At 43.0% G+C, this 24125-nt stretch overlaps 1 protein-coding gene across 8 annotated transcripts in view; it reads left to right on the forward strand.

Annotated features, from left to right (window-relative positions):
* TACC2 (transforming acidic coiled-coil containing protein 2) overlaps positions 1-24125 on the forward strand; it is a 128582-nt gene that overhangs the window by 62179 nt on the left and 42278 nt on the right. The window contains exon 1 of one of the 8 annotated variants that reach the window (XM_058841461.1): positions 10094-10278. The exons of the other annotated variants lie outside the window; for them this stretch is intronic. Within the exon in view, the coding sequence (XP_058697444.1) occupies positions 10211-10278 (68 nt within the window). The 5' untranslated portion in view covers positions 10094-10210. Of the gene's footprint in view, positions 1-10093; positions 10279-24125 lie in introns of those variants that run through there. 8 annotated transcript variants of the gene reach the window in all.

Consider the following 24125-nt stretch of genomic DNA (forward strand, 5'->3'; position numbering starts at 1 on the left):
GTGCAACTGCGGGGCCACTGTGTGATTTTCTACAAAATGGATCCTTGAGGCTTTGCAGTCTCCTCTATGATTATGATGATCACATATGTGAACTGTGTCACAGACACCTCACAATTTGAGAGAAGTGCTGAAATACTGCAAGAGAGTAGCTGATTCTTTATGGAAGCCCTATGGACAGAGCTGGGCAGTCTCTGAGGAGCTGATCCATCCCTTTGTCCTGCGAGGAAGAGAGATGGATACGATTTGTTCTGGAGAACAAAAACCAGGGGCTGGTTTTGGGCATGTCCTCTCCTGCAGCCTCCCTTCTTGCTTTGAAAATTGCACCTGCGATATTCTGTGTGGCTGATGGGAATGGAGAGCTGGGTCCTCCTTTTTGTCAGTTTTCTTTCAAAAGTTAAGGCAGGCTGGAGTCTGAACATTTTGAGAGACTTTGGGTGAACAGGGAATGTCTGTTGATCTCTGAATCTCTGAAATTAAATACACATTTCTGTCTTACCTAATTTTCCTGAAATGAGCCTGGAACCAATTGGAAACACAGCAACAAATCTCTCTGAAAGCAGAAAGTCACAACAGTGTTTACACAAAGCTCAACTTTCTATGTTGTTGGTTTCCAAAATGTTTCATAATGCTTCCCTGGGAGGAAAGCAAAGCTGAATAATTGGTGTCAGGCAGCAAAACAGGATAAGCTTTATGACTTCTGGGTTTTATTTGCTTGATGGTGTGTTGAAACCAAGTTTTCTCCTTTTGCCCACCTTCAGAGAGGCTTGGTGTAAAATTAAGGAAATAAAAATCAATGTATTGCCTTCATTTTGGACCAACACTGATAATCCTAGACTGAGTTGCTTTTCATGATGTATTCAAAACCATGAAGAGATTAAATGAGATTCAAAAACTCAAGTTTTTTTTTCCTTGAGTGAATTTAACCCTTTTGAAAGAAATGTGTTACAACATTTAAGTTTACATGTGCACTGAGCAAGGAAAAGATGAGAAGTGAGGGGTACAAATGCCTCTTTCTTTCCAAAATGTGGAGTTTGCAGGTTTTTTGGGTTTGGGGATTATCTGGGGCAGAAGGAAGGAGCAGTTTTGTGGGTTTTATGTTTGTCATGTGAACTGGATAGTAGTTGTGTGTGTCTGGACTGTCTGGTGCACAAGTGAAGTGATGTGTATTTTTAGGATAGCAGCAGATAGAAGGCATTGAAATGAAGTTGTTTAATTCTTGTAAATCAAACCCAAGGATTTTTGTTGGATCTTTGTGACTGATACCATGAAAAGCATTTACCATCTCCTGAAAAACAGCACTGAAAAATAGATACTTTCCATATAACCAGCCAGCCTGTAATAAATGGACAGGAATGAGCCACAGTCCTGCTCTTCATCAATTTCCACCCTTCCAGGTTTTTTAAGGAGATTGTCTCCCGAGTGGTGTGTTTAGTACTGCTCACCCCTAGTCAGGAGGATGCTTTGTGTAGGTGTCTTTGATTTATTACTAATAGCATCAAATTTGAGGGTGTCTGCTGTGTTTCAAGCCCAAAACACTGGGTGAAGGCAGGATGTGGGGGGACAGTCCTGTGTGTTTGCTGGGCAGGGTGGCCAGAGAGCCCCATGGTGTGTGCTGGCACAGACAGATTCCATCAGCCAGCAGCAGTGCAACAAACAGCTGCCAGCAGCTCCATTTTTAAAAAGCACAGCATTCATGGGTGCTTGGCACAAGTGGGAAATGTCACCTGTTCTCTATCCACATGCTGGTTGAGAATTTGGGCTCTCTGGGGTGTTCTGCCTGCAGGTTTGCTCAAAGAGAGCAATTATTTGTGTGTCTTGTAAAGCTGATCTCAGTCTGAGGCGGTGGACAAAAGGGTGATGGCAGCTCTCTGTTTGCCTGTTATTCCTGTGTATTTTACAGGTTCCCTCAGGCAATTTATGGTAATTTCCTTGCTGCTAGAACAGGTTCAGCAGCATGAAAATGAATATGTCATTACACTAATTAATCCATCCACAAGGAGTTTTAGAACAGCATTGGTCCTTCTGCATCCTATGAAAACCATGGCAGTACATGTTCAGAAATTACACACCTGGCTTGGGATGCTGTTCCTTGGCACTGTGGCACACACAGTGACAGCTGCTGACACTGCCAGGAGAGTGGAGGACTTGTGTGGGATCACCTCTTGTCCTAGAGCAGGTAATACATGCTCTAAAACTGCTGTCAGGTATATTTTGTATTTCTCAATAATCACCGTTGTGCTAAAATGTGGCATGTGCATTTGGGGTACTCTACCTCTAATGCTAAATCTTCTAAAAACAAAAGCTTAAAGAAACCATTGAAACATACTAGACATACTTTAGACCAATTTTGTGTTAACTCTCATGAACTTCTGTGTTAACTTCTCTTCAAATTGAAGCTGTACGTTGACTTCTTTAAAGGCAGTCATTTGACCACCCATCCTTAGCAGCCACAACAGAGCATTGCACCAGGGGGGAATACTGTTCTTGCCTGGTTTCTTCATCCTGCATTTTCATAATCTAATTCCTTGCTTAGGCCCCGAGGCCAGGAGCCTTTTGGATTCTGCTTGCTGGTATCTCCTGTGACAAGGTGCTCCTGGAGAGCATTATCAGCACTGATCTTCTCAGCTGAGGGCAGGTGCACCAGAGCCCTTACAAATGTCAGTCCCCTCCTGGCACTAGGCAGCTCCTTTCCTGACAAGCCTGGCTCCAGCTGCCGTAGGGATCTTACAGCTCAGGATGTTTAGAGACTCAGAAGCATGGAAGCAGGATGAGCTCTTGTCATCTGTGATGGTTCTGCATCTGCAATTCTGGTGTTTGGAGATGTCGGTGGAATTTGGGCATTTGGCTTGTGGACACGGTCTGCAGAGGCACATTCAGCAGCAAAACAAACTCCCTCCTTTGGTGTGGTGATGCTTGTGGTCCCAGTCTGAAGCCCAGGCCAGAAATTCAGTAAATAGGAGTTCAAAGTTTTGTTTGTCATCCAAGGAATTCAGGCCTGGAGCCCAGAATCCAAAACAGAAGTGTCTGTGCCTTGGCAGGAGGGGAAAGCAGAGGAGCAGACGAGAGGGCAGAGGCTGCACGAGGTGAGGTGTGAGCTCTGCACGGGGGTTTGGCTGCCCTGAGCCCTCTCTCGGGTCTCCTCCGTGGGACAGAGCCCTCGCTCCTTCACCACATCCCACACAGCCAGGGCAAGGCAGGAGGCACCCACAGCCGGGGCTGTGCTCAGCCCTTGGAAACCTAATCTGCCGCTTTGTGTGGCTCCTGAATTTCATAGGAGGCTTTGGAACGTGGAATCCTGCGGGGTGGGCAGTTCTCACGTTGCTGATCGTAATTCACTGCCGGCCTCTGAAAGCCTGGAGCCCCCCCCCCCCCCCCCCCCCCGGCATCCCGAGCAGCACCGTGCAGGGCCCCTTTTGTTATCTTTCCTCTGGGTTTCCCATGCTGGAAATTTCAATAACTAAGCAGGCATCTTGGTTATTCATAACTCTTAATGCCGTTAATCTCACTTGCAATTTAGATTAAGCAGTGACCTTAGCAACCAAGCAGTGATCGGTGAGGAGGGGTCACAATTATTTATATTTTGTCTTATTTTTATTCTTATAATTTTTATTCTTATAATTTTTATTCTTATAATTTTTATTCTTATAATTTTTATTCTTATAATTTTTATTCTTATAATTTTTATTCTTATAATTTTTATTCTTATAATTTTTATTCTTATAATTTTTATTCTTATAATTTTTATTCTTATAATTTTTATTCTTATTATTTTATTCTTATTATCTTATTCTTATTTTTATTCTTATTATTTTATTCTTATTTTAATTTTCATTATTTTTATTCTTATTTTTATTCTTATTTTTATTCTTATTTTTATTCTTATTTTTAATGCACTCTAATGTCTCTTTCTTGTCAGCTTCAGTGTCCATCCTAGCTGCATCATCACCGGTCACTCCTGTTTTCTTGGAATTAGAAGATGGGAATTCTGTCAGGGCACTCAGGCTTGAAACTCTGGGACATTGTGTGTTTTCATGAAGAGTGTATCAATGCAAATATAGCACTCACACTATGTTAATGTAGATAAGTGGTGGAGCAGACAATGTGTCTATCAGAGTATTTGATCTGTAAGAACAAGTTAAGTCTGTGAGGTTTTACACCTAGGATCTCCTCGTGGTGTTTGGTGCTGTATAATTTTGTGCCATGGTGACTTGGATAGGGCTGTGTTGGGCCAGCTGATGTACTGAGGCAATCAAACAAATTGCTTCTGTTTTCCTTGAAAACTGTATTGAAAAATACCCCACTGATTTTAACGCTCTGCAATTATTTTGCTGCTCAGTTTTCATTTGCACTCTCCAGTTGTGAATCAGTGCCCCATTCTGAGATCATTAAAAGATAAACGCTGAGAAAAAACTAATCCAAAACCTATAGCTAACAAAAAAATCACCAAACCAACAAATCCATGTTTTCAATCTGAAGGTCTGTCATTCTCCATGTAGGACTGAATTTCTGATTTATCTGTACTGGAATGGAATTAAGCTAAGGATAACAGGATTTTAGAAGGATGGCAATAAATGTATCTTTAAATGGCTGATTATAGATTGTAATAACTTAACTATACCATGGCCATAAACTGCAGTACATGGCTATTTATTAGGCACTGCTAAAGCATAGATGTTACAAGTTGTGTTAACCTTTCACTGGTTTTTGCCAGTATACTAAAATGGGAGAAATTTGTCATGTTTCAGCTAACTTTTTTGTTCTTTTATTTGTAGCACAAAGGCCCTCATAAAATTAAGGGAGAGAAAGAAAGACATTTCCTTTTTTTTCCACTGCTCTTGCTACTTGACAGCAGCAAGAGGTCACAGCTTGGCCCTCCAGGAGGTGGTTTGGGTTATCATCTTCCAAAATAATAAAGATTTATAATTTTAAATCACTGTGCTCACAATACTGTGGTTTTGGCTGGAATAGAGTTAATTTTTTTCTATTCCCTGAAGCAAAAGAAAAAAAAAAAATCACACTTCTGGAGACAGAGATTGAAAGTGGGTTTGGTTGTGTTTCTGTGCTTAGCTGTGACTTTCTGAAGGAGGTAATGACAGCACCAGTGTTAAATGTTCTCCCTGTCCCACAGCAGTGCAGGTGCAGAGCTGGAGCATGGAGCAACCTGGCTGGAAAAAAAAAAAAACAAAACATGATGAGTGTGGTCTCACAGAGATTCCCTGTGGATCCTTTCCTCCTTCCTTCCATCTCTGGGCATGGCAGAGGATTGGAATCAACAAGAAAATGGGCAGAACCAAAGGAAAGGTCGTAAATGCCTTGTAGTGTTCCAGCAGCAGCTTCAGCTCCTTGAGAAGGAATTTTAAGTGATTCTCCTCTAGGGAAGTGGAAATTATAAGCTACATCCTCTCTTTCTTTCTGAGAGAGGGAGATGAGACTAAGGAGCAAAAGTCTGGCTACAAGAGCAAGAAAATTTGATTTGCAGAATAAAAACAAAGCGAAAGGAAATAAAGGTGTCCCAGGACTGACAAAATGCACAGTGAGCAGAGAAGCACAGAAATATGCACAACATGTCTAGACTTACATATTTTTGTGCAGCCTATAATGAAGAATGCTTGAATTCTTTAAAAGCCTGTCAGCTGCCTGCTGTATAACCCTTAGAAAGATGAGTTCCAAACCTGAGTGCCCACATGGCTGAAAACAGCCTGCTTGACCTTCCCTGGAGCACAAAGATCAGCTCTGCTCCTGGGAGACCTGGGTTTCTGGAAGGGCTTGGCACAGAGTCAGATCAGCAGAGGCCGGAGGGCTGGTGCTCCTGCAGGGCTTTTAGGGAGTCTCCAGCCTTGGGTGTCCTAAAAGGGCTGTCACCACTGCACTTCAAAAGATGTGAGTGCTTTTATGTGCTGATGTGCTGTCTAACACAGCCAGCCTCCCCAGGCACCGTTTGCTTTGCCCCTCTGTCCATACAGAGTCAAGTTTTTCCAAGCAGTTTGGTCCTTTTAGTCCTTTAGGGAAGATGCTGCTGTTCCTTAGCAGTCTGATATTGTGGATTGCCTTGCCATGAACCCTTTGATTCCAGGCAGCCTATAGATAAGAGAGGCTTTGGAGTGAAAGCTTCTTCCCAAGCTGCATTCAAGGCTTTTGGGTCCAAAGGCAGTGTAATTTGAAAATATATCTATATGTATATGTGTGTGTATACATAAAAATTATGGAGGTGGGAGAATTATTTTTAAACAATAATCTGTTTTTTAAAACATTTCTCCATCTTTTGCTTTTTGGTTTTTTGTTTGGTTTTGCTTTTTTGCTTTGTTTTTGTTTTGCTTTTTTATAGGAAGTATCGTTCCTTAGATCTGTGGCAACAGCATTCAGATACCAGAGAAATCCCTTTTTGCCTGGGGTGTTTGGTTTTGCTCTGTCTTTGCATTTTCTTTTACATGGTTCTTGTTTCTGCACAGTACCTCGATAATGCATTGCAGCTAGGAGGTACAGCTTAATATTCACCACTCCTTCCCTAGGGGATAGATGTGTGAGGGAGGCTTTTCTTTCAGCAGGCTCTTTGATGTTCTGTGTGTGTGTATGTGTGGTCATGTTTATAACTTGTGTAAATGCCTGGCACGATGGACACTGAAGCCAAGAGCAAAGAAACAGAACATAAATTTCAATATCTCAAACCTTATCACGGTCCTGCTCAGCATTGTTTTTGATGGAAGCCAAAACTTTCAAATTGGGTGCAAGTGACCAAAGTCTGAATTTATATATAAACATGAAATGTCATGAGACCAAATATTTAGGAGTCTGGTGAGTGTTTTAAACAACTGATCAGTGGACATCCAGTTTCAATAAAACATTTATTTAGTAGAGGCCAAAATATGGCTCTTGCTTAAATAGGTGAAAGAGAGAGAAAGAGAAAATTATTAATTTTAAAGTGTGGTACTGAATACTTAAATAGGCTTTTCAGCAGTAGGATCACAGTAAGTTGCTACATGGCTTTTAATCCCTTGGCTGAAGTGCCTAGGGCATCTTTAAATCCTTTGAAGCTACAATGGGATGTTTTTTTATTTCTTGAGCTACATCTGTGTGTTTTTAAGGTTCCAGAGAAGTTCTTACAAAATGTACTCAGTGTCAACACAATTCTGGTATTTTTAAAAGCCCACACTAAATTTAGTGCTGAGTTGATGCTTCTTGGCAGGCCTAAAGGGTGAGCTGGGGCCAGGCAGGAGAGGTAGAGCTCCTCTCATCTGAGGTATTTACCAGTCAGGATGGGCTGCAGCTTTGTAGGGTAACAGATTTTATGGCCAAATCAGAAGTAAGGCTACATTGTGGCTTCTTTTATAGGTTGGTCAGAGACATCAGTTTAGTATTTGTTACTGCATCCCATAGGCAATAAACTCTGTCCAGTCCAAGGCTCAGTTACAGCCACTCCTCTTGTGGAAGACCATGGCCAGCAGGAGTTCACATTGCTGTAGCTGAGCTGCTTGGATGGTTATTTTTCAAGGGGAAGAGTGGAATCCTGTGCTCTTTATGAGGAGGAGAAGCTCAGAGGTGGTGAGCTGTCCTCTGGTGAATCTCTCCATTGTGCCATGAGCTGTGCACAAGAACTTGGGAGGGGAGAAGGAGGCAATGCCTTGCCTCTGACACCCCTCACCATAACCCAGAGCCCTCTGTAACCCAGACAGAACCAAAAGTTCTGCAAAGTGACCAGGGCCACAGCTGGGCTCCAAAGGCTGAAGCCCTTCATCCTGCAGGTTTGCCAAGACCTGCATTTCTACTGCAATTGGAATGGTTGTTGCATAGAAATGTTGGAGAATGGAAAAAAGATCATCTCCATTGTACAGCTTCTGAAAGGACCATGCTGCCCCAGCATAGGATTCAATCCCAGCCTTCTTTATTAGGGCTTTGTTTATTTAATAAATGTTCATGTGAAACTTGAAGGAGTTGACACAGGTATTTTAAGTGCATTCTTTGCACTTGTTAGGAGTATCCCTGTTTTCCTCACTGTCAGGACAAACAGTGCCTGTGTTCTCCCTGTTGGCTTCCAGGTACCTGGTAGGGCTTTTCTTAATTTGGTGTTTGCCTTTCTAGGGATTTTTGTTTTCTCTGAGTCTTCATTTTCTCTGTAACAAATGAAATCCAGCAGGGAGCTATTATGAAATTGAAAGACTAGGTAGAGCTGCCACACACGAAAGTGAAGCTGAGCTGTAACCTCAGCCTAACAGGGACTCTGGAAACAGACATGTAATTTTAGTCTGTTGGCCGGTATCATCGATTTCCCATACTGGATGGAAATCCTGGAGTTATTAACCATTTCAAATCTACTGCCAAAGAGTGTATAGGACATTTTCATACACTCTGTCCACTTTCTGTGTGTTCCTTACTTGTGAATGGCAAATACAGAGGGTGTAGTGAGCTGCCACCACCTTGGCAAGGGAAGGTGAGTAGAGCTGGGCGCTACTGCAGAGTTTGGGGGTCACTTGTGGCTCAGGCACCCAGCCCTGCTCCAGAAGTTCTGGAGCTCAGTCCCTGAGTGAGGCAGTGCTGCTGCTTCTCTGGTGCATTTGGGATGAGTCTTGAGCAATGAGATGCAAGAAATGAGGGTTTGGCTTTTATCAGAAACAAAACAACCCCAAAATTATAACTTGCTTGGAAGCTTGTGGCTAAACAAAGCGCTGGCTCACAGGCTTTCCCCCATAGTTTTAAAAAAACCTAGGAAAAAGGAAGATAAATTACATCTTGATACTGTTCATAAAACAGAATTAAATTTTAGGCAGCCTTGGGACATGAAAAGTTCTTAATCTTCACTAAACATCCTTGTTTCCTCTTATCTCAAGAATAATTTATTGTGGGTGCACCCAGAGAATGGGAACCTTACACATGTATTCAGCAGTCATTCTCCTGTCAAGCAAGAAAACCCAACCGGATTTCCATTTATGCAAGCAGAGAAAAAAAACCCCGAAACTGTTGAAAATGTGAGCCTGATGAGGCCTCCAGTAGAGCATAAAAGCTGTGCTGTAATAGGTGCTTGGAAGTTAGTAGGTTTTAATATTTTTGTTAAATTTATCTGATCCTTTTGACCCCTCCGCCCTGTGATGTATCCAGAATTGTTACATAGCTGCGAGCCATTTGTATCCCTAGAGTTTAATTCTTGGTACAGGCAGCAGTGCAATTGATTTTTTTTTTCTTTTTGCTTCTTTAATGATGTGAAACACGGCTTGTATGTGAATTTTCTGTTATTTGCCAACGACAGGGATGCAGAGAGCGACAGTGCCCATCCTTTTCAGCATCTTAGAATTCCCAGTGCCCTGGTACCTCCTTGATGGCAAAAGGATAAGCTGATCTGTAGGTTTTGGAATGTTTTGTGATCTTAAAGATCCTCCCCGCCTATCTTAAGGTCAGTGCCCAGCAAGGGGGTGTGTGCAGGCAGGAGCAGAATGGTTAATGTGCCCCAGTGTTGGATGGAGCTGCTCCCACTTTGGCTTGTTTACCTTGGCTGCTCATGATAGTCTCTTTACGTTCCTCACGGAAGATTCCATTTTTTTTTTCGCAAGAGGGATGAGCCAGTTTGTGGAACGAAAAGAAAGGAGCCGTTCTGTTTATTAATCCTGTGTGCCAGCGTCCCGATGAGCACGACCCGTCGGTGCTGGGGGGGAAATGTGTGCGCGGCACCCGGGGCACACGTACATTTGCATTTCAAATCAGCTGAGTCAACACAATGTAATGGTCCTGCCTGTAGGTCCTTAGAGAGCCACAGTAGCTGACAATGTGTGCTTAAAGGGAGGGTCTGCTTTTCTTCGTCTTCTTCTTTTATTTATTTATTTTTTTCAAGCCGCTTTCCATAGCCAATAGTACCGTTCCAGGCGCCTGCACCGGAGCTGTTCGGACCGCTGTTGTTTAGCAGATGATTACCCTGTCACAGCGGCCGGGGTTTTGTTTCATTTTATAAATACCGTTCATCTGGACAGAAAAAAAAAACAAAAAACCAAACCAACAAACCGAGCCCAAAACCAAACAACCCACCACCAAAACTGGCAAGAGTTCAGAGAAGAGAAGCTGCCGAAGTGTTCCTGCCTGCGCTGCCACTGATGCGAGCAGCTGTTTCCATCTGCACTGCAGCACTGCAGCCTGCACAGCGCCGGAGCTGCCGGGGCTGCTCGCCGGGGGGATTCCGGAGGAAGCCGGCCTTGCTGTCGCCTAGCCCCGAGCCCAGGGCACGCTGAGGATGGGAGGCTCGCAGTCGCTGCAGCAGGCACAGACAGGTGGCCTGGTCCGGGAGCCGTCTGAGGCCATGTAAGTGCGGGTGCCTTGGCTGCGGTGGGGGTGCCTGAGGCCTTTGTTCGGCGCGGGCTCGCTCGGGGCCGGGGCAGCGCCGGGCTCCGGCGGCTGTGGGCGAGCTGGTGCCCGGGCACCGCGCTCCCTGTGTGTGCCTGCCCAGCAGCACGCTTTGTCTGTCCGTGTGTCGGGTGCGTGATCACTCAAACACAATCACCATCCCCAGCCCCTTCCCCCTTCCCAAGCCCACCGCCACCTCTGTGCTTTCGGGTTAAAATGCGCAGCGTGGAGCTCCGTTTCGCCGTGCTTTTTATCAGGGCTTCTTTCTGCTTTTCTCTGCACCGATACTGTTTTTCAGGTCACATCAACCTTGTCACATCCATCCCTGTCACGGCGTTATAGCCTCTGATGAAGCATAAGCAAGGTGTCCTTAGATCTCTCCTCACTGAAGGCCGACTCGGAAAGATTTGCTGGGGGAGGGAGCAAAAAGCAGACAAATTGTGCTTGTTCAGAGCGAGTTAGCACTTTCCTGGGTGGCTAAATCATATATAAAAGTGCAGAAATGTGTATGTGCATGCAGGGATAGCAGCATCATTTCCCATTTGTAAATAGGATTTTGTAGTTTATTGGTACAGGATTTATCAGTTTACTTAGCCAAGTCTTTTCTCCTTAACCCTCCACCACAGGCTAGTGAGCTGGAATGCTAGAGCAGGGACCTTACCTCTGAATGGATTTTAGGACTGCCTTGCCTCATTTTGTCACTACAGTTACATAAATCACATTTATCTTAACATGTCTGACTCCTGCCTTCATTACTGAATATATATTTTGATAAGTTTTTGGTGTTCATCCATTAGGGCTAGTCTACAAACTAACCTTATATAGGTCTCTTTAATTTATTTATTTATTTTTAATGTAATGTGTGCTTGTTAAGGTAGCTCTGATAATGGCTGAGACATCATTTGTGTGTTTGAGATAAGTGCTTCAGAGCCATTGGGGAATGATAGAGCAGTAACTGATAGTTTTGCCTCTGTAATAGGCCTTACAAGTGGGTATCTGCTCCCTATTGTCATATTCCAGTATATCAGCAGATAGCTTTGCTTGGCAGTGACTTGTTATATTTGTAAGATACAGGCCTAACATTTCTGCATCCTTTGTTCTTTTGATGTGTAGCTTCAGCAATTAATATTTTTTCCCCTATAGTTCCATCTGACATTCCTATGAAAAGCATCTATTTTAGTAATACAGTGGAATAAATGGATGCCTTGCTGTCTTTAAAGCACTATAAATTCCATTTTCATCTTCACACACTGCTGTTGATTTAAACAGTGGTGCAAGGACTGGGCAATAAAAGACATGTTGCTGAAACAGGGTTCAGGATTTTTAGCTCAAATTTTCACAGCCCTTTAGGAATGCATTCTGTTGGATGAACATATTGATCAAGGTGTATATGTATATATTTATACATTTGGGGGGCACTTGAGCAAATTATATTGTCATCTCTCTCAATGACTCCTTTTATATATAAACGTACTCATCTTTTGCATTAAGTCATTCTTGTGGGGTTTCAAGATGATCTTTTAAGGTCTGACATAATCAAAATACATATTTTTAGCACAGGCATCATTCAGTAACTGTTGATGTCCTTGGGAGGAGTTTGTGGAAGGTATTACTAATCTTGTATTAAATAAATCACCAAGAGAGTGTGCTGCTTTCTTCAATTAAATACTCTTCAAAATGAGATAAGGATGGAGGTGTTTCTTTATGCTTGAGAAAACACGAGCCTGTTTTATGAAACAAGAACATCCTCATAGGATGTCATGCTCATCAGTTCTGGTGTGAGGTTTTGACTTTATTCCCTTATCACTGTAACTTTTACCAATGCTTTTTAAATGAGGTTGCATTTGATTTGCGTTGCACACATAAGCAAATTCCTTAATGGCAGTGATGGCTCAGAGGCAGAAACATCTGGCCATGTCCCAGGCAAGTTGGGCAGCTGCCCACACAGTTCCAGCATCCCTGAAGTCATCATTTCTACCATCAGCAGAGGCTGATTGCCCTAAGGAGAGCTGCTCCACAAAGGGAGAGCAGGGCTGGGTTTGGCTGCCCTGAGTTCATTAGAGTGGGGGGATGTCAATCAGGAATCATTACTAGAGTAGAATAGCATTAAAAAAAAAAAAATAGAAGCAAACAAACTCCTTAAATAGCTGCAGCTTTAGGAGTTCCTCCGGTGTATCCTGTGGTGGACTTCTTGATTAAACACTAGGGAAAGTTGTAGAAATAAATTGGTTTTACAATCCATGCTGAAAAGGGGTCTAGGTTAAGATTTTAGAGTGTATCTATGATTAAATATGCCCTTTCTGTGTGTGTATGCCAAATTCCCAATTTTAATGTAAATTTGTTTCAGCCAGGATAAAAGTATTTGTAATAAACCCGCTATTGGTACTGACAGCCTGGGGTGTTCTGTTGCTCATTGTGGATTGTTAGCACTCACTGGCAGCAGACAATTGCCCTTTTATTTAAAGAAAAAAGAAAAGTCAATTTGGAATGATAAAAAAGGGAAAGCCCAAGGGAAGCCCCTGACAATAAAAGTTAACTGCAGATGAAAGTGGGGTGGTTCAGACCTCGGCTGCTGACACTATGAGCGCTGTCATGTGCTCTGCAAATCGCAGCAGGCACCCTGGTGGTCACAGATTGAGCTCAATGGGGGCACGTTTCTATCAGATAACAGGAGTGGGCTCTGCTGAAATAAAAGGCAGTGACAGTGAGATGATGTTCAGTGTGCACGGATTTGTTGTGTGCACGCACACGTCTGGTCCTTGCGTGCGCTGTCTGAGATGCCAGTGCTGCCATGCTCAGGGTGTGAGCAGAAATGAGCTTGCCAAGTGCTACCACCTTCATCTTTAGTGCTTTTATTTCTAGTATATTTCTATCTGTTGGTAATGTTTTCTAAGCATTAGCAAACTGGAAATGTTGCTAGGGTTTTAAATGTTTAAATGCTGGGAGCTCTTAGGCACTTGTCATCTCTGAAACGTATCGGGTTTTTTTAAGGGAATAGAGTTTTTTCTCCTGAGCAGGAACCACACCTTGCTTTTCTGGTTGCATTATGGTTGCTGTCCTTGCAGCAACTGGGCAGGATTTACATTCAGTGCCCATTTTTTGATCAGCCAAAGGGCCGCTGATGTGTTATTTCCTCCCATCAGGAGCTCTACATGCTGCGTCTCTAACGTTTGCATCCCTTGCCAATCCAAGGGGAAAATGACTGAAGCCTGAGCCAGCTCCCACTGAAGTTGATAGTGAAATGCCCACTGACTTCAGTGGGAGCTGGAGCAGGCTCCAAGAAAGAAATTGAATGTCACTGATCATTGGTAGCAGGCCAAGATGTTGGTGTCCCGGTGGGTTGTTTTTCAATATTTCTTCTGCTGCGTGGTCTTTTGTTTGTTGGTTACTGGAGAGACTCAGAAAAATTTAAACTGGATAGCCTCAGCCTTCTGCACAGGAGATGTGAGCAGTTTTCTTTGTGTAAGCATCTGTATACACATGTATTTATTAAAATTGTCACTCCATATGTGTAAAAAGCCCTTGCTTGCCACCAATTTATTTTTTTTTCTTCTATTTCCCAAAGCTATAAGAATCCATTCTGTGGTTCTTAAAAGTTTGAAAGAAATTAGTCTGGTGAAATATTGGCACAGTATTACGTGCTCATACATAGGAAAATGGTCTAAATAAATATATGTACATGGAAGAGTGAGATATATATATATATATATTTAGAAAACATTGAAAGAATTTGGGTCTTGGGAGGAGGAGAAGCTGCTTTTACTGAATTGATAATTAGTCTGAGTTAATCCCTTGACAGACAGTTCTGCCTATTGTCAGCTTATTATGTAGAAACATAAATTTGTTTTCTTCTTCCTCTTACTGACAGCCTTCAGTGAGCAACCCCATCAGTAATTAGAGGATGCTCTATCTGCTGGGTTTGTCTGATAAATAGGGTGGATTGCTGGAAGCCATGGGGATGTTTTACTTAAGATGTACCAGAGGTAACGAGGAGATTCTTCTGTCAAGCTTCCCTGTCTTTCATTCCAGCCTCCCTTATTTGAGCCCAAAGGATCTCATCTCTGAAGTCAATGACAGCACTCCCTTTGATATGGGAGGTGGTTACATCAACCACTTCTTCTGTCACTGGAAGTAGGCAGGTCACGTTTAGACTTGAAAACAAAATGAAAAGACCCCAGCCTCCCTCAGCCCTCTATTAACGAGGCACAGCACACGTCTGGCAAACCCATGTGTGCTCAAAAGCTCTCCATACGGAGTGGGGTGCCCTATGCCATGTGTAATGGAGCTGCTGTCATCTATTATGTATTATGACATGCAGGCAAATTGGAAAATACAAACTGATGTGAGGTGGTAAAAACATGAATGAAAAGGCATTTCCTGCACATGCATTGTGGCTGGCATTTACCAGCAGAGCTGTTGCCCTGGCTGCGTTTGCTTTTTTGCTTTTTGCTTGCCTTGACCCAGCAGCCAGAGGAACTGATTGTTAGATTTAAATCAAAGATGCTCTTCAGTGCTGTGTGTTTCAAGAGGTAATAGTCTGGGTGCTTCTAATGTTTCTCTAACATGATTACTGCACCCAGAAAAGCAGTTCTGTCTCTTACAAACACATTTCCTTTGTTTTAAGACCGATGCACCTACAGTTTTTATATTTGCTTATGTTTTGGATACCATTTCCTTATCCATCTCCGATGCCTTGTTAGGATTTAGCTATGTACCAAGCTTCTTACACAGTCCAGGTAAAAAGGCTTTTGAGTGGAAAGAGGCAGAGTTGTAATTACAGCTAGAAATGCAACGCAGTTTGCGTTCTCTTGGAGAAAGTGGGCGGGTTTGCTGTAAGAAGCAAACAAGCAAATGTATTTCTTACTATGGAAAAAGCTAAGAAAAGTGTCATTTCTTTTCAGATCCTTAAATGCTCTGAAGCAACCATCTGAATTTAGGAGCAGGCTATGGATATCATGTTTTGTATTCCCATTAAAATCAGCTTAGTGGAAAAAAATTTAATTACTTTCCTTTTTCCACCACAATCTTAATTTTTTTTGTAAGGCAGGTTTTGGCCTGAGAGTTTTCATTGATGGTGACACTAGACAAGATAGTGAGAACCTTCCTTGGCTCTGGAAACCAGATTGAAGTTTCACGTGAACTGAATTTTGGTTGAAGCAGCTGTGGATATGTCTGAGACAGACCCAAACCATTTCTTGTTTGTTGCTGCCCTGCAGCATTGTTTGCTACAGATCCTCTCTCTCTGCTGCAAGGAGTGATTCAGGGGATGAGTGGATGCTTGGCAAACCTCTTCCAGAGGAAGAACTGGGACTGTCAGTTCTCTTGGGACAAATATGTAACCTTTGAGAAAATCCGTGTCTTTCCATTTCAGGCTTGATTTTGATTAATTGAAATCCTTAGAGTTACGTCCAAATTTACACGATATGGTTTTCCTAAACAAAACCAGCTTTTTCGTAGAGCTTAATGTAAACCAGGTTGTATCTGACACAGGGTACAGTTACCATCACATAAGCTCCTGCTCCTTTAAGGCTTTGATATCCTTCAGCATAAAAACCTGCATTTATTTGTTAGTAACAGCCCATTGCTGTCCTTAGGAATTAGTCCAGGGAAAACAGTTTGGTTGCTAAAGGAGAGGAAAGATGAGCAAGGAATTCAGATCCCTTTGTTGAAGTTCCCAAGTGCAGGAGTAAAGCAGGAGCTTGGGAAAGGAGGGTTCAGCACCTTGCTCCCCACCTGGCTGAGCTGTGGGCAGCCAGGTGCCAGCTGGTGAAATGCCACTGGAGATCAGGGATTTGCTCCTTCCATCACCCTGGGGTGCTGAGTTGGTGCTTCCTGAGCCGGGTGTTCCCACAGCACCCACGGGAAGGGACGGGATGGTTTCCCTGGGAGCTGGAGCAGCACCGAGTGTGCCGTGGGAGAGGTGAATGAGGTCAGTGGGAAACCTTCCAGAGCTGCCCCAGGCTGGAGCAGCAGCAGAGGGATCTCACCCACCCAAGGCTGGAGATGGAATGAGTAGAGCCCAAGCAGAGATTTTGTTGTTGTTGTTGTTAAGAGGTTGCGATACACTTTTTTTGTTCTTCGCTCCTACTGCTCTCTGGCCACGTTTCTGTCCATGCAGCTGCTTTTTGTGTTGAAGGAGAGGAATAAGGGTTAGAAAGGATCTTGCAGAGTTCTTTAGGAGGCTGTGCAGGGGGAAAAAAGGTGGAGTATGGAGCAGCTTAAAAGCAGAGAGTCTCTCCTTCTCTCTCTCCTTTTTAGTGAAGGTTCTCCCTTCTTCTCCACCCCCGTGTAATCCTTGTCTCCTTTCTGAAAGGCCATCCACAGGCGCTACAGGAGCACGGCCTTACTGCACATCTCAGTGTTCCCAGCAATCTCCGTGCTCCCAGGAACGCTGGTCCCCAGGAACGGTGGGTGTCCACGTTCATCCTCACGATCCACAGCTGCTCTTTTGTCCCCTGGTCCTGCTATGGAGCTGCGTGGCAGAGCTCAGATGTGGCTCTGCAAAGCCTTGTTGCATTTAAAAGGTGTTTTCAGTAAACAAAGCAAGTCCAAACCCATGGCTCTGGCTTCCAATGAGTTATTGATCAGCTCCCCATTGATGATGCTGTGTGGCAGGAGCACAGGATGCTTTTTCTTGAGGGGACAGTTCACACAATGATGTTTCCTGGATTAAAATTTTAGACCTTGGGACTGAAAAAAGAGGAAAGATACCTGCCACGGGTATTAAATATTTCAAATTCTGATTCAGACACCAGCCCCTAACCCACTAGGGTGAGCAAAGTGCATCACTGGCTGGGATTATTATGTAGTAACTGGTTATATTTAAGTATTTTCCACCTTTGATATTGGGGTAACCTGCATCTTTCTTAAAAGGTTTCTGTGGTTGAATATTCAGCAGCCTCTGGTGATTTAGGGACGTGTTAGTATATTTGCAGTTGTGATGTCTGAAGAAGAGTGCCTTTAATTAAATTGCTTTTTCCTGTTGTACCTCTGAGAATAAAGCATCTGCCTGAGAAGAGCATAGGGATTTAAAAAACAATTTCAATTCTGAATCTCGTTTCTGTGGCATAGATATTTTCATTATTCGGGCTGAAGCCAGTAAAAGAGAAAGCAGGCTAGCCAGAAAGGATGGGGGATTGTTTTATTATTCATTTAGATCAGTGGTGTTGAAAAACATACCCTGATAGATCTCAGGAAAAGCAATAAAAAAGAAAAATTTAACATGATTTAAAGCAATATGGGGAACTTCTTGCTAATCAGTTAGAAAAATGATTTAAGTAGATTGAAGTGCTGCTGTAAGTGTGCCATGTTATATCCCGCAGTCTTTTTTCCTTCAGATGTGGTTTCCCACAGCTTGAGACATTTCTCTAGCATTGCTGTGTGAAAGCAGGAAATGGCTTTTGTTGGGGGAGTGGGAATTTGGCTTCTGCACAAAATGTGCTCAAAACTGCTGAACAAACAAAGAGAAAAAGCAGGAAAAAATAATTCCTTCTTCCCATTTCAGTTATGGTAGGAAGATTGCTTATAAGACAATAGGCTAAAATCTCAAATTCAACATTATTTTTAAGATGATTGTGCCCTTTTAGTTCTCCTCCACTGCAGTTCTGATCCTGTTCTCTAAATATAGCCATCCTGTGAGGAAAAACGGGCCTTTTTATAGCATGTGATAAATGTTTAAGGTATTCATAGTTTTCTTTTTGCCATCTATTACAGAAGGCACATTTCCAAACTGATCTGTGTGGCTTGGATAACACACAAGGTATTATTTTCTGTTGCTGAAGGCCCACATAATGATCCGAAAGGGGAAGCCTTATCATTTTATTTCTGTTATCTCACCTATGTAAAAAAAGAAAATCCAGAATCTTGTCTGTGAGCTCAGACACTGAGTTATCCCAGGATTTCAGCTTGGAAGCCCCATTATTGGAAGAGCTGAGAGGTGACTCTGTAGCATCAGATCAGCAGCAGTGTGTGACCACGTTCACCAAATCACCCCCACTTTACCCAGGTTCCATCACTGACAGCTCAGCTGAGCTGTCTGAGGTGCTCTGGGGCAGCAGAGGATTTGACACCCTTGGGGCTCAGCATGAGGAGAGGCACAGAACCTCTCAGGGCAGGGGAATGACTCTGCCTGCAGCATCACCTTCCTCCTTGTGTCCAAAATTCAGCCTTGCGCCTCTCACAACACATCCTTGTGGGCTGGCAAATGCCACCACCGAGCTGTGCTTTCTGTAGGAATATTTATGCTGAAATAATATTAAAATCTTCCCCTGGAGAGGAGCTCCTGCCCTGTTTTCTGCACACATCCCTGTCAGTATGAGCTCTTGTGCAATTGTCGTTTCGGTGGGATGGGATTTATTTGACAAAAGCTTTATTCTTAAGTGAGAATTGCAAAGGTTGCTTCTCTGCTGCTTCATAGCTCAGGCCATAAAATGAACACGTGATGTTATCCTGTTCTTGGGTTGAGCAGAAAGCTTCTGTTGAGGAAGGAACTGCAGATGATTTTGTGGAATATTACTCTGAATGCAAAACATTATTTATGTTTAAACCTTCCAGCTTTGATTGTGTTTTTTTACAAAAACCCTTTTTAAAAAATGGCCCTCACTTCCTCTGTCCTACAGTATTGTTTTTAATTAATATTTTAATGCATCAGAAAGATAGCAGGATAAAGAATGAAGATACCAAGGAAATTAACCTCATCCCAGTTCATGAATTTCTTCTATAAAATTAATTGAAATTGCTGTGATTAAAGAAGCTGGAGTTGTACTTTTCATTAAGCCATACCCAGTTTTAAAGTAAAAGTAAAAGAAATCTGGTGACTCAGCAGTGGTGACTTATGAAGTAGGACTAAAATTATTCTTCAGGATTATTAAGCTGAAATAAACCTGTGATGAAACCATGGCTTTGTTTTGATGGTCAGACTTTGCAAGACAGAAACGTGTAGAATCTGGCACGAGTGTTGCAGGCGAGTAGCACAAGGTGTGATTGCCTTTTGCACATATGATTATTATGATTATTTGCACATATGATATATATATTCTGTACGTGTGCCATACACACAGCTAGCAGACTGAAGGATTCCCCATAAGGTGATACACTTTTTCAGTGCAGACCCAGCACTAGAAATCTCTGAATTCCCACTGACTCCTGGTCAGTGGTCTGGGGCATTTTGCACATCACTGGAGCAGACCCTCAGACAATAGTACCCTGTGGTTTTCCTGTGTCCACCTTACAGGTACCAACCACAATTTTATTATATTCTCAAGGCTTTATTCTCATCCTGTGTGTGCACATGAGTAATAATGTTCCTGTGGGACGATGGTGCCACGCCTGTGGGAGCAGGATATGAGCTGAAGGAAAGCTTGGTGATCTGTTTCCTTCCCAACATCATCTTCTTGTGACCCCTTTTGTGGTTGGTCTCCTCACAGTATGGGGTCATTGTGAATTTATTTAATCCTAGGATGGATGACTTTGTCACTTTGCCCTACAATAGTGTGAGAGAGGTCCATTAATAGTTAATGGTTAGAAATGTGTCCCTAAATGAACCATCTTGTAAACAGAGTGTGGTGACACGTAAGTGATGTGTTGGTGCCTCCCCCAGCTCCTGGCTCCTACATGCATCAGATCCAGCCCTGAGAGCATTCCCCTGGGGACAGAGGCAGCAGGACAGATGGCTTTCCATGGGCCCTCAAGTGTCACCCGTCTTTCAGCTCCAGCACTGGGCTGAGGTTACTGGCTTTCACAGTTTCACACAATCAGAGTGGTTGAAGTTGGAAGCGACCTCTGGAGATCATCTGCTCCAAGCCCCAGAGAGGGTCCTGAATTATTTTGAGACACCCTGTAATTTCAAAGGTATGTTTTATTAAAGAAAGGGGAAATAGTTTGTGAGGTTTATGCCACTCACCACATACATTTGCATTGTTTTCTGAAACCATGTATTCAGCAGATCTGTGGGTGCTATATTCGATAGGGAGACTAATTCCAATTTGGTAGATGCCAAATATTAATACCTAAAATAACCAGATAACTCCATCATTGCATCTATATTTTCTGTGGGTTGCTATACAAATTTAATATCAAAATTTAAAATCTGTAGGGATGTTTCATATTCAAAACATGTAATTGCTAACAATCATTATGTTAAAAGAAGCTAATTATTGGGGAACATCACGTTAGCTGGAAGTCACTGTGTAGGCAAATATTATATAAAAATCACAGCACAGAAAGTTGGCACATCCTTGATATTATCCTGACCTAGTGCTTGGATTAGGAAAATGACCTTTTCTTGTAGCTGTAGAACATTCTTGGTCCTCTCAAGTAGGCCCTTGGGTCAGCTAATGGCTGCTGGCCTGAAGTGGTAACTTGATCTCCAGGAAAGGAATTACCATTTGGGCTCTCCTGATGTTTCTGAATTACGATGCAGGGCTGTATTTGTAGGAGTCTGAAGGGGAAAAAAGAAAAAGAGGGAAGACTCTATGTGTCTCTGTGTTAGATTTGTGTAACTGTACCACAAGTGATACCACAAGATGAATTATGAGAGATTGTCAGTTATTTAATTTTATATAAACAAAAGGAAAAAGCCCTCAAATGTGAAATGTAATGAGCAGTCATTTTCTCCCTCTGGACTCTGTATACATTTACAACAAGAAGCTGTTCATGATGTTTAAATGTTCCAGCCTGAGTGGATAAAGCAGACTTGAGCTGAACTGACCAAGAGCACTGAACTCAATGAACTTCAAAGGTCCCCTCCAACCCACACTATTTTATGATTCTGTGTGTGTGCAGCACTTCAGAGGCAGAGTTGAGAGCAGGATTGATCTTCATCTGGAAAGATGTATTGCTGGAACATCCTGTCTCAGTGTTCTTTTTTTGCTGTAGCTTACTTGGGTTTGGGGGATTTTTAAGAGAAAATCAGTTTAACTGCTGAAAATGACGCCTGGAAATCTGAAAAAGTTTTTATCAAATTTTTACAGTGAATGACTTTGACTGAAATTAATGCATATCTCTGACTGCCTTGTCTCTCTGGCTTTAGAAACTCTAAAGCTTGGAGTTACTGATTGTCTTTCCAAATCTGTCAGCCTGTGTGGCCCTTGCCACTGCAGTAAAAGTGCCTGCTTAAGTAACACACAACCTGATTGACCTCAGAAGGACACAGCCACTCCTGTATCCTTGGTCCTGGGCTCATCAGTAAACCACACCTGAATTATTCATGCAAGCTTTATGAGGATCATCTCTGAAAATGATCGATGGAGGTGAAACTACAGAACTCATTCCTCCTTTTTATTTCCAGCTCATCTCCCAGTGGGAGATACCAAGAATGAAAGCCAAAATTAATCTTCAATACTAAATTGAACAATCTAGAAAGTTGCTTGGTTTGGTTTTTGGTTTTTTTCTCCTTTTCTCACTGATTGAGTTTCCTCTCATGGTGCATGATAAATTGTTCAGTAAATACTCATGTGAAATTTATACCTTAAATTTATGATACAACAGCTGCAAATGCTTTGGCGGGCCAGACCTGATGGAATCTGTTTCCTTTAGGTCTTGCCACAGATGGTGCTTTTGCATTAGCACTGCAGTGTTTGCACATTTGGGTCCTTCATGCCACAGCCTTGCACTGTGTTTGCCTCAGATCCCTGCCGGTACCTCGAACAGGAGCTGAGCACTGTGTGACGATCCCCTGGTGGCAGATTCCTTGTTTGAGTCCGAAGGCTCAGGAAAATGGGTCTGCAGAGGACTTCAGTGAGTTTATGTTTGGCGATGGATGTACTTGGACATTTTCCCCTTGAGCTGCAGCTCTAGCCAGTTGTAAAGAACTTGGGGATCTAAAGCTGAGATGGGAAAAAAAAAAAGACAAAATCCCCATTTCTGTCTCCTCCCCCTCAGGGAGTCCAGACCTCAGGAAAAGACTGTTAAAACTGGTCAGGGAGGAATTGCTCATCTTCTGAGTCCCATTTTCACTGTACACCTCCAAATGTAGCTCACACTGCAGTTAGAGGGCAATCTGCAAACATCAGCCCTCCAATGAACCTTTGCAGTGCTTGCTTTCATTGCATTACCCTCTGAGCACTCTTGGGTGGCAGTGGAGCACAGGTTGGTTTTGTTGTTGTTGTGTGTTCTAAGATTGCCTGGTTTTTTTCCTCCCAATATGTCCTGTTTCTCAGTATACCATGAGAATGAAGTTGTCATGTCAATAAAATAAAGAGACAAAACCATTGGTGAACAGAGTTTTTTGAGCAGCAGAGAGGAAGTTGAGTTTATGGAGTGCTGGCAGGGCATCACTGATGTTGCTGACAGGTAGGAGAGACCTCAATCCAGGACACATTCCATTAATTAGGGAAATGAGCCGTACTTTATCCTAAGTACAAAGTTTGGATGAAAATGTACAAATTGAAGTAATTGGAGAGCAGCTCCTTTGGCTCCATCCCCCTCTCCCCACTCCCAACACAGGCAGCACTTCTCAGTAATGCAGCTCCAACTCCTGGCTTCAGAAATTCATAATATCACCCCCTATTTCATCTCCAGATTGTTCATATTGCACATCAATAGATCAATACTCCATAAAGTAGTCAGGCATGGGTTTTTTTTTTTTTCTTGAAGTAGGCTGTACACTAAATAAAAATCCTATATAGATTTAACATTAAGTGAAGTAACTCTCCAAAAGCTTGTGGAGCTCCCTTGGCACATCCCAGTTCCAGTTTTGCTCCCTCGAGCACCTCCATAGGAGGTGATGCTGCTGAGCATCATGCTGATGTCAAAGTCCTGCTTCGAAGTTTCTTTTATATTCTTTTTCTGTGCTGTGAAATGAAACCAGCAGCACAGTGGTGCTGGCTGTGCTGCTGCAGTGTAAATATTGGAGGAACCTGAGGCAGATGGCAGCGTTCCCACCACGGCCCAAGGCCACAGCTCTGTTGAAAGCTACTTTTTAATGAATTGAGTTTCCAGGTGGCAACTGGGGTGACCTCACTCACTTCAGGGGCTGTGTCTGCCTGACGAGGGCAGGCAGTGAGGAGAGGCAGGGGAATGAAGAAATCTCATTCTTGCTTCCTGACTGCTTTCCAGCTACACCGACAAAAAGGAGGTTTTTCATTCTGAAGTTGGGGAGGATTTAAATTGGAAGAACCTGTGGTTTGTAAAAAAAAGGTAATGTAACTTATGAGGCTGGGTTTCCACAGAGCCAGAGGTGAGGAAGAGAGGTCAACCCTGGTGACTGCCTTCAGTACTTCTTCCAGAGATTTATGTAACAGGCTGGGCAGGAGCTCAGGCTTCCCAGATGAGAGTGGGAGTGCTCAGGCTCCACGAGTTGATGCAGTGTTGGCAGATTTGGTTGGTCTAGTCTGATTCTTGGATTTCCCTGTTCTCCCCTGCTGTGGGACCCCATCTGTATGTGTTATATTTACTATATATTTATATATATTTACGATACTATTTACTGTTGATCACTGTCTTTCAAGAAGGGACATGAAAGAGACAGACTGAAAGAATGTTTTGGGACTTCTACAATCTATATTTGTTCACCTGTTATGTACAAAATCCAAAGGATACAGATGGAAAGATGTGTATGACATGTTATGAAAGTCGGCTCCCACTAATTTCCCAGGCTGGCATGGGATATGCATGAATGTGTGTTCCTTCCTGTAGCTCCCACTTCATCACTGCCCCACAAACAAGTCCTGCAGGCTCACACTCCGTTCTTTGCTTCATCCTTGGCTGGAGCTTCAGAGTCATCTTCTAGATGGTACCAGACCCTTCCTTTGCTGAGAACCTGCCCACAGCTGGGCCTGTGGTGGCTGCTCCTTGTGCAGCTTTGA

The sequence above is a fragment of the Poecile atricapillus genome, chromosome 6 (genome assembly GCF_030490865.1).
Source record: "Poecile atricapillus isolate bPoeAtr1 chromosome 6, bPoeAtr1.hap1, whole genome shotgun sequence".
Classification (NCBI taxonomy): Eukaryota; Metazoa; Chordata; class Aves; order Passeriformes; family Paridae; genus Poecile; species Poecile atricapillus.